This window comes from Hevea brasiliensis, chromosome 8 (genome assembly GCF_030052815.1).
Source record: "Hevea brasiliensis isolate MT/VB/25A 57/8 chromosome 8, ASM3005281v1, whole genome shotgun sequence".
Classification (NCBI taxonomy): domain Eukaryota; kingdom Viridiplantae; phylum Streptophyta; class Magnoliopsida; order Malpighiales; family Euphorbiaceae; genus Hevea; species Hevea brasiliensis.
This window is the reverse complement of record NC_079500.1, coordinates 22,773,159-22,784,327: the sequence shown is the minus strand read 5'-3', so window position 1 is coordinate 22,784,327 and position 11,169 is coordinate 22,773,159. Positions and strand designations below refer to the sequence as shown.

Here is an 11,169-nt window from a genome sequence, read left to right as displayed (position 1 = left end):
GTCATAAAATGTCTCAAATTCAAATCACAATTAAATTAAATGAATTTAAAAAGAAAACAAAACTTCACCACGAAGTTTAGACTTTTAAATTAATTTAAATATTTCTCACATGCATAATATGAATTAAATAACTTTGTACATCAATTATTTTTCACCTTCATGTTTTATCATTTCTATTGCCACACAACTAGTAAAACTCAACATATGAGCGGGAAGGTTTTATAAAGTAATGTAAAATAAGATAATAAACTTTTTAACTTTCAATTTAGTGGGTTGAAAAAGTTAGGGTCTTAGAGGTTTTGAAATCTTTAAAAACCTTACATTTTTTAAAATTTTTTAAAATTCCTTCTTCCATGGCACTTTAAAAAACCATCTTCCATGCTACTATTGTTGACTGATTTTCCAGTTTGCTACTGTCTACCTTCCTGCGTTTAAGTTTTGGCCTAACTTGTTTTTTTTTGGATTAGTATCTCTTGTTTCTTTTTTGGCTAATGACAAAAAGGGGGAGAATAGGATGGATATGTGCTTGATGGACATGTGTTTATACTTTGACAAATGGAAGTACTTTAAAAATGGAAGCATGTTTATGTGCATATTATTTTTTTTTTTTGTATATTGAGAGTATATTGTGAATATCTTATGAACATGCTTTATAGCATAAACTCAGGGGGAGCTTTTATATAGCTAATAAATTTCTTGGAAATTATGTGCATATATTTAGGGGGAGCATTTTCTGCATACTAACTTGTTTGATTTACATAAACTTTCACACACTTTTATTTTTTTTATTGCTGATTCAATTGAGTTTTGTCATCATCAAAAAGGGGGAGATTGTTGACCCCGTATAGCTCAAAATGAGCATTAATTTTGATGATAACAAAACTCAAATAGAATCTATCTAACCCAACTTTAAAGTGATGTGTAGATTCTTTCTTCTTATTCATAAAGAATCTTTGAAGTTGCATCTAAGGAGGAAGAATACTCAAAGGCATCTCAAGACAAATCCAAGATGAGAAATAACAAGATTATGAAAGCCAAGACTCAAAGTAAAGGTATGAAAGTCATAGAGTTAGAAATTGAGTCTTAGGACTTGTATAAAAAGAATATATGAAAGTTTAGTCAAATGGAGCTCAAAATTCAATTTTTCTTTTAAAATTTCCTCTCATCATGACCTTGAATATTACTATTGGAATATATATTTTTCTTAAGGTCTAAATTATTTTTTAAGATTACAATTTGAAACAGGCATCTGGTAAATTAGTTTACTAACCTGTTTGCTAAAATATTAGTTTGCTAATGTGTTTGTTAAAACATTAGTTTACTATTATTGCCAAAATTTCATTAGTTTGCTAAAAGATCAGAGTTGCTCAACTTCGCACAAAAAGATAAAATAAAGGCTATTTTGCCTAGAGCAGAGTGTATAATGTTACAAAAAGGTTTCAAATAGTCTAAAATGATTTGGGACTATAAATACACATTCTTTACTTCATTTTACACTTGATGAAAGCTTACATTTGAACTCCAACTTTGATTTTTCATTTATTGCTTTCATTCAAGAGCTTTAAAGACTTTGAGCTACCATTGGCAAATCAACTCATCTCTTCTTTATAGTTGTTTTTGTATTGAGTGAGAGTGAGTTTAAAAAATTAAATTGCATTCAAGAGAGGTTGTACAAGCACCTATTGAAGCTTAAGAGTGTAAGTGCTTGAGATAGCACTTGTCAATGGTTCAAGCTACCTTAGTAAAAGCTTGGTGTTGAAAAGTTGTAAAGGGCTTTTGGTCTCTTGCCTTTAAAAGAGCAAATAGTAGAGAGAAGACTCAAAGAGGGTTCTTTGAGAGAGTAGATATAGGCTAGTTAAGTCGAACCACTATAAAAATTATTTTGTTTGATCTCTCTAACCTTGACCTCTTTATTTTTATGCAATTTAATTTTTATACATGATATTAAATGTTGATTGAATAGATTGAGTTGATATAATTGAGGATATATTGAGTAAGTTGAGAAATTAGTTGAATATTTTGTGATGCATGTTATGGTGAAAATTACTATAAATATTGATTAAAGCTTGAATTGTAATTTAGGGACACATTATTGAAACACATATCTCTTTCATTATATATATATAGAAGCACCTAGTTGAACAAAGCCACAATTTTTTATTAGGCTACAAGCAAGGGCCGAAAATTTATTAAAGTCCAATTCACCCCCCTCTTGGACTATTTTGGGACAACACACACACACACACACACACACACACACACACATATATATATATATATATATATATATAATAAAAGAGCTTCGTTCAAGCAAAACTAGTTAAGAACTAACAATGTCAGCTAAACAAGCAACTAGAACCAATTGTGGTATTTGCACTAAAAATATTTAGGTCAGTTTATTAATTATTATTTAGACCTGTAATTAATTAAGTTAATTTTTAATTAATTTTATTGTATTAATTTAATTAAGATGTCTAAAATAAATATCTAGATATTATTTTGGTGGTTGTTGAAAGTTAATTAAGTAGTGGATTAGAGAAGTTAACTATTGCAGGGAGGTTATTAAAGCATGTATCTGGCATTGCGTTTGGTGGTTGAGAGTATTTTTTTTAAATAAAAGTATAATTTTAAATGTTATTAAAAAAATAATTTTATAAAAATTATTTTATTATTTTAATATTTTTATAATTAAAATTTATCGAATTTAATTTTAAATTATTTTTTAATACTCTCTAATTAGTATATTTAAAAAAATAATTTTTTTAACAACTATTCTAACAACAACAATACTAGACAGGCCCTAAATTATAGAGAAGCTATAAGCAGTTGCAGGAGACGATGTTTTCAGACTCGGCCCAATCCTTAAATCGGCGAAGGCAAATAATTAAAAAGTTAAGGTTTAATCAATATATTATTAAATATATATTATAAATTTAATAATAATGATATATTATAATTGATTCTTTTATATATTTTATAAATAATTCTCATAATAAGTTTTATAAATTTTATATATGTAATTTATTTTAAAAAAATAAAATTTTAATTAATAGTATCAAATTATTTATAATAAAGAAATATTAAAAATTAAAATTTTATAATAATAAATTTAATCACTGTAATGAAAAATAAATATTAATATATTAAAATTCTATAACAAGTATAAACAATTTTATATACTTTATATTGTATATAAAAAATAATTTAATAATTCAATTTAACATACTAATAAAATAAATTATTGACACTATTAATTATTTAAATTAAAAAAATGTGTGAAACTAAAAACTTTTTAATTTTTATTTTTAATTATTTTGTATTAATATAATAAAAAGAATAATTGTATATTATAAATTATTGAATGAAATATATGTTGTCACGTAAAAGAATATCAAATATAACTTGTAACTCACATAGTAACTTGTACACAAAAGACATCCAGGTTGCGTGTTCAAGTCTTTCATGTAAAATTTTATTTAATAAGGGTGAACGGTTGGTTTGAGCTGGAATACTCGTTTTAAATTGGTTGCGTTTTTCAATTTGTCGATTACTCAACCGGTTCACTAGATTTTATTCTAGCTTGGTCAAAATATGGTTTTAGAGTTAAATTGGATTGAAGTAGGTTTTGATTCTTGGTTTTGGTTCTAGGTATTGCTAGGGTCAATTAGGTGTAGTTATAAATAACATCTGCAATACTATGGAAAAGATCCACTCAACCAATCTATCATTACAACAACAGAGACTCTAATAGTTTATTTATTTTTATTTTATCTATTATTTAAATTTTTAAGCTTTAAATTTAATTTTCTTTAAATTTATACTTAATTTTCAAGCAATTAATACAATTTTCCTTCAATGAGATTTGATAAGCTACAATCAGTGTATTCGAGTACCTGCAATTGTTTGATTAAAAATCAAAAGCATACTAACTAATACATTTAGTATCTAACATATTTATATTTGTTTTAACTGTTAACCAGCAAAATTGATTTCCTCAAAAACAATGGGAAAGAGCTAGTAAGAATTGTCGGGGCTGCCAAGCTCATTATTTTCAATGGTGAATGTTAAAAGCCTCCAAATTATTCTATTGCATTTCTCAAGGCCTTCAATTTGAAATAGCATGGTTAGGTACATATAGAATTTGTTACTTCGCTTTATTATTATTTTTTTCAACAAAAAGATTAGATGAAGAAGTCTCTCCATTTAGAATTGTAAATTAACCATAGAAACTAGGTAAATATAAATGTAACATACACCAGCTATTTATAAGCAAATATATATATATTTTTTTTTAATTAGGAGATATATAACATTGATGCTGGTTGTTAAATCGATAAGTAATCAATTAATAAATCAATTACTATTAGCAATCGATTTATTAATTGAAAATCAGTTATAAATAGCAAACGAGGACTAAATCTATTATTAAATTAATTAAATTTTAAAAAATAAAATTTTTGATAAAAAAATTTGATTTATACTAGTAATTGATACATAATCGATTGTAAAAAATTTGATGTATTCAATTTTGCATCTATTCTGTAAATCAGCTACTATTTGTAACTGATGTAGCGGCTAACTTTCAATTGATAATAAAAAAATTATAAAAAAAATTAAATCTCTAAATTATAAATAAATAATTCAAATAAATAAATTTTTCTAAAAATTATTAAAATAATAAATTATAGATAAAAAAATTAGTATTAAAAAATTAATAAAAAATTGCCCCATATATATATATATATATATATATATATATATATATATATATATATATATATATATATATTATAACAAAAATTACTAAAAATTACAACTATAATAATTTACTAACAAAAAAATGTATTTATATAAAAATTTTTATTCTATGCCTAACAAAAAATAAATTAAATAAAAAATATAAGAAGGAAAAAGATGATAGAGAAAATAACTAAGATGATGAAAAAGAAAATAAATGAGAAAAAAATTGATGAGAAAGAAAAAAAAAATAAAGATAAAATATAAAAAGGAGAAAAAAAAAGAGAAATGAAAAAAAAAAAATAAATAGTAATTTATATGAGAAAGTGAATCAGCCTATTTTCAGAATGAACCATCAGACTCTAACCGGCTTACATAAATCTAAAAGGATGGGTGAGCCTAGGCCTATGGATCTTCATACGAAAAAGAATTTTATCATTATTTATTTATTTATTCAAATTGGCAATGCTTATTGGGTTTTATACCCAAAACCCAATAGGTTAGATGTTGGGTTAGATATTTTCATGTATGGTTATTTAGTTTCATACAATATAGAATGATTTTGTTGTAAAAAATAATATGATTTAACATAAATTTATAATTCATTTAATATAATTTTTATAAAATAATTTTTTTTATAAAATAATTAATTATGAAAAATTTATTAACTTAATGGAAAAAAGTAATTGTCATAAAGATTATTTATTGCAATTTTCTATAATAAATGGGTAACTTATTTCTACAATTTTTTAATAAAATTTGCTACTAATAATTTGTCTATTGGATTTTAAAAAAGTTATTATATTTTTTTAATGAAAAAGATTTATTTTTTTTCAATAAATTAATAAATATTTCGTAATTAACAATTTAACGAATAAAGTATAAGTTTAAAGAAATTACATGAGATTCTGTATTATAAAATTTTATTTTATAATAAAAACAAACGAATATAGAATACACATTCATTAGGGAACGTCCAATTCCAAACAAGTATATATAAATCACACTATCAAAGGCCAATATTAGGCCATAGTACCATACAAATTAATCCAAGATTTTGATAATTTTCTTGAATATATTAACAATACAACAACTGCAGCTGAACTTTGCCTTTTCACAATTCCCAGTCTTGGGAATATCCGATACGGAATTTGAGATTTCGGCAGGTGAAGTCTCAGGTGTGGTGGCGGGGTTGATATATACTCCAATTGACGTGAGTCCTTGCGTAGCGAATGATCCATGAAACCCACCAAATTGCCTCCTGTTTCCCATGTCAAAGTTGAACTCACATAACCTTGTTCCAAACGGAGGTTCGACGTTACCATATGGCCCATAAGTACCTTTGTTGGTAGTAAATGTTATGAACCTGACACCATAGATGGTGTATTTACCACTCACCTTTACGAGGAACTCTTGATGGGTAATTGAATTCAACCTGCAAATAAAATCAAATAACATTGAATTGAAGCAAAAATAAAAGTATTTCAGTTCATCTTTTTATTAAGAAAAATATACATTTTATATAATATTACATAAAATATAAAAATATAGAAAGTTTCGATCAATTATTTATGTTTTTTTTAAGAAAAAAAACATAATTAAATATATTAAAATTTCAAAAACCTTAAACTGAATCCAATCAATAGATATATGCGCTTACAGAGTAAAAATTGGGGCCGTGAGGTGCACCATATGGAGGAGAAAGCACCAAAGAGCCATTTTGAACACACTAAAATTGAATGCAACTAATACAATCTTCATTATCAGAAACGAAAATTTGGGAGATTTCACCATGGCCCTTCTCATCCTAGAAAGTGTCGCTGCCCTTTTTTGTCAGTAGACTCTGTAGCTTGATCATCTTGATAGCAGTAGCTCACTATTTCGTTTAAACGAAAACGAAATGAACTCTTTATTATCCTGGAAAATTCCTTAACGATCAAAATCATTAATCATCTCATATCCTCAAAAAAAGACAAAGAAATATTCATCTCATAGCTTTTCATGTAAAGAAAAAAAAAGGGAAATTTTATTAAGATGAAGCAATGATTGACTTGCCGATTGTTACTATCCTCCTCTTTCTCTTTGATTTTCCTCTTCAGTCTCTCCCTTCTCTTTTCATTTAATTTTCACCTTCTGCAAGAATATAAATCTTTTCCCATGCATTTTCTCTCTTATCAGTTTAGAGCTCTCTTACCTTTTCTTGCTCTCTACTCTTTTTGTTGTTCCTTTCTTTATTTTTCTTTCTCATTCTCTCTCTCCTTCATCAATCTAGGGCTCCCTACCCTTCCTTTCTCTCTACTTCTTTTTTATTCCTTCCTTTTCTTTTCCATTATCTCCCTCTCATTGAATGTTACTTAATTCTTCTGCATAATTGTGAAGTTTCATATTAAATCTCATTTAGATAAAATGAATTAATGTTTTTAAAGAAATGACAACGCGTCTCCTTATGAAGTTTGGGCTTTTAAATTAAATTAAATGTTTCTTACTCATGATATAAAATCAAACTATAACTTCATACATCAATATCTGCTAGCCTTCTTTGCTATATCTATCCCTACATAATTTAGAGGTGTTAGTTTTAACTTATAAGCTAGTGAAACCAATTTATAAGCTCTAAAAATAAATTGAATAATTTGTTTATAATTATTTTTGGGCTTATAAGTTGAGCCTATAAACTAAAAAAAAAAAAAAAGAAGTTAGGGGAGCCAACTTTAAGTCTTGTGCTTATAAACTAGTTTGATGAAATATTTTATTAAATTATCCTTATGTAATTTTTATAATTTCATCATAAATTTCATTTAATATCATTTTTTTAGTAATTTTAATAATAAATATTTAGATATTATTTTGGTGGTTATTGAAAGTTAATTAAGTAGTGGATTTTAATTGCTGAAGGGAAGTTATTAAATGTCTATTTGGTATTGTGTTTGGTGGCTGAAACTATTTTTCTAAATGAAAACACAATTTTAAATGTTATTTAAAAAAAAATAGTTTTACAAAAAGTTATTTTGTTATTTTAGAATTCTTATAATTAAAATTTATTAAATTTAATTTTAAATTACTTTTTAATACTCTCTAACTAGTATATTTAAAAAGGTAATTTTCTTAACAACCATTCCAACGACATCACCAAACAGGTCATAAATTATAAAAAAAAGTTATAAGCAGTTGCAGAGGACGGTATTTTCATACCCAGCCCAATCCTTAAACCGGTGAAGGCAAAGAATTAAAAATTTAAGGTTTAATCAATATGTTATTAAATATATATTATAAAAATAATAATAATGATATATTATAATTGATACTTTTATATATTTTATAAATAATTATTATAATAAGTTTTATAAATTTTATAAATGTAAATTTAAAAAAAAAATAAAATTTCAATTAATAAAATCAAATTATTTATAATAAAGAAATATTTAAAATTAAAATTTTACAATAATAAATTTATTCACACTAATGAAAAATAAATATTAATATATTAAAATTCTATAACAAGTATAAACAATTTTATATACTTTATATTTTATATAAAAAATAATTTAATAATTCAATTTAACATACTAATAAAATAAATTATTGACACTATTAATTATTTAAATTACAAAAATGTGTGAAACTAAAAACTTTTCAATTTTTATTTTTAATTATTTTTTATTAATATAATAAAAAGAATAATTGTATATTATAAATTATTGAATGGAATATATGTTGTCATGTAAAAGAATATCAAATGTAACTTGTAACTCACATGGTAACTGATACGCAAAAGAAACTCATGTTGCGTGTTCAAGTTTTTCATGCAAAATTTTTTTTATTGAGCGTGAACGGTCGGTTTGAGCTGGAATACTCGTTTTAAATTGGTTGCGTTTTCGATTTGTCGATTACTCAACCGGTTCACTAGATTTTATTCTAGTTTGGTCAAAATATGGTTTTAGAGTTAAATTGGATTGAAGTAGGTTTTGATTCTTGGTTAAATGGTTTGACCAATTGGTCCTGTCCAGTTTTATAAGCATGCTAGCAGAAGTTACGGTCAATTAGGTGCAGCTATAAATAATATCTGCAATGCTATGGAAAAGACCTACTCAACCAATCTATCAATACAACAGCATAGACTCTAATAGTTTATTTATTTTTATTTTATCTGTTATTTAAATTTTCAAGCCTTAAATTTAATTTTCTTTAGATTTGTACTTAATTTTCAAGCAGTTAATATAATTTTCCTTCAATTTATTGCGAGATTTGATAAGCTACAGTCAGTGTATTCGAGTATTTGCAATTGTTTGATTAAAAGTCAAAAGCACTAACTATATTTGTTTTAACTGTTAACCAGCTAAATTGATTTCCTCAAAAACAATGGGAAAGAGCTAGTAAGAATTGTCGGGGCTGCCAAGCTCATTATTTTCAATGGTGAATGTTAAAAGCCTCCAAATTATTCTATTGCATTTCTCAAGGCCTTCAATTTGAAATAGCGTGGTTAGGTACATATAGAATTTGTTACTTTGCTTTATTAATTTTTTTTTTAACAAAAAGATTAGATGAAGAAGTCTCTCCATTTATTAATCTAGGCCTATGGATCTTCATACGAAAAAGAATTTTATCATTATTTATTTATTTATTTATTTATTCAAATTGGCAATGCTTATTGGGTTTTATACCCAAAACCCAATAGGTTAGATGTTGGGTTAGATATTTTCATGTATGGTTATTTAGTTTCATACAATATAAAATGATTTTGTTGTAAAAAATAATATGATTTAACATAAATTTATAATTCATTTAATATAATTTTTATAAAATAATTTTTTCCTATAAAATAATTAATTATGAAAAATTTATTAACTTAATGGAAAAAAGTAATTGTTATAAAGATTATTTATTGCAATTTTCTATAATAAATGGGTAACTTATTTCTGCAATTCTTTAATAAAATTTGCTACTAATAATTTGTCTATTGGATTTTTAAAAAGTTATTATATTTTTTTAATGAAAAAAATTTATTTTTTTCATTAAATTAATAAATATTTCGTAATTAACAGTTTAACGAATAAAGTATGAGTTTAAAGAAATTGCATGAGATTCTGTAGTATAAAATTTTATTTTATTATAAAAACAAACGAATATAGAATGCACATTCATTAGGGAACATCCAATTCCAAACCAGCATATATAGATCACACTATCAAAGGTCAATATTAGGCCATAGTACCATACAAATTAATCCAAGATTTTGATAATTTTCTTGAATATATTAACATTATAACAACTGCAGCTTAACTTTGCCTTTTCTCAATTCCCAGTCTTGCGAATATCCGATGCGGAATTTGAGATTTCAGCAGGTGAAGTCTCAGTTGTGGTGGTGGGTTTGACATATACTCCAATTGACTTGAGTCCTTGCGTAGTGAATGATCCATGAAACCCACCAAATTGCTTCCTCTTTCCCATGTCAAAGTTGAACTCACGTAACTGTGTTCCAAATGGAGGTCCGTCGTTACCATATGACCCATGCTTACGTTCGTTGGTAGTAAATGTTATTAACCTGACACCATTGTTGGTGTATTTACCGCTCACATTTACGAGGAACTCTGATGGGCAATTGATTTGAAACTGCAAATAAAATCAAATAGAATTAATTGAAGCAAAAATAAAAGTATTTCAGTTCATCTTTTTATTAAGAAAAATATATATTTTATATAATATTACATAAAATATAAAAATATAGAAAGTTTCGATCAATTATTTATGTTTTTTTTTTTAAGAAAAAGAACATAATTAAATATATTAAAATTTCAAAAACCTTAAACTGAATCCAACCAACAGATATATGCGCTTACAGAGTAAAAATTGGGGCCGTGAGGTGCACCATATGGAGGAGAAAGCACCAAAGAGCCATTTTCAACATACTGAAATTGAATGCAACTAATATAATCTTCATTATGAGAAACGAAAATTTGGGAGATTTCACCATGGCCCTTCTCATCCCAGAAAGTGACGCTGTCCATTTTTGTCGATAGAGCCTGTAGCTTGATCATCTTGATAGCAGCAGCTCACTATTTCGTTTAAACGAAAACGAAATGAACTCTTTATTATCCTGAAAAATTCCTTAACGATCAAAATCATTAATCATCTCATATCCTCAAAAAGACAAAGAAAAATTCATCTCATAGCATTTCATATAAAGAAGAAAAAAAGGGAAATTTTTTTAAGATGAAGCAATGATTGACTTGCCGATTGTAACTATCCTCTTCTTTCTCTTTGATTTTCCTCTTCAGTCTCTCCCTTCTCTTTTCATTTAATTTTCACCTTCTGCAAGAATATAAATCTTTTCCCATGCTTTTTCTCTCTTATCAATTTAGAGCTCTCTTGACTTTTCTTGCTCTCTACTCTTTTTGTTGTTCCTTTCTTTATTTTTCTTTCTCATTCTCTCTC

At 25.6% G+C, this 11,169-nt stretch overlaps 2 protein-coding genes across 2 annotated transcripts; both read right to left on the bottom strand.

The window, feature by feature from the left end:
* Positions 1-5,702: 5,702 nt before the first annotated feature.
* Positions 5,703-6,933, bottom strand: LOC110656522 (jacalin-related lectin 2-like). The gene is made up of 2 exons (XM_058152059.1): positions 6,398-6,933; positions 5,703-6,172 (listed from the first exon to the last, which is right to left on the bottom strand). Exons 1-2 carry the CDS (start codon positions 6,541-6,543, stop codon positions 5,782-5,784), a joined length of 537 nt encoding a protein of 178 aa, XP_058008042.1. The 5' UTR covers positions 6,544-6,933; the 3' UTR covers positions 5,703-5,781.
* A 3,096-nt stretch (positions 6,934-10,029) lies between these two features.
* Positions 10,030-10,742, bottom strand: LOC110656550 (protein RESTRICTED TEV MOVEMENT 1). The gene is made up of 2 exons (XM_021813381.2): positions 10,575-10,742; positions 10,030-10,347 (listed from the first exon to the last, which is right to left on the bottom strand). The coding sequence occupies exons 1-2, from the start codon at positions 10,740-10,742 to the stop codon at positions 10,030-10,032; spliced, it is 486 nt and encodes a 161-aa protein (XP_021669073.2).
* Positions 10,743-11,169: the final 427 nt, after the last annotated feature.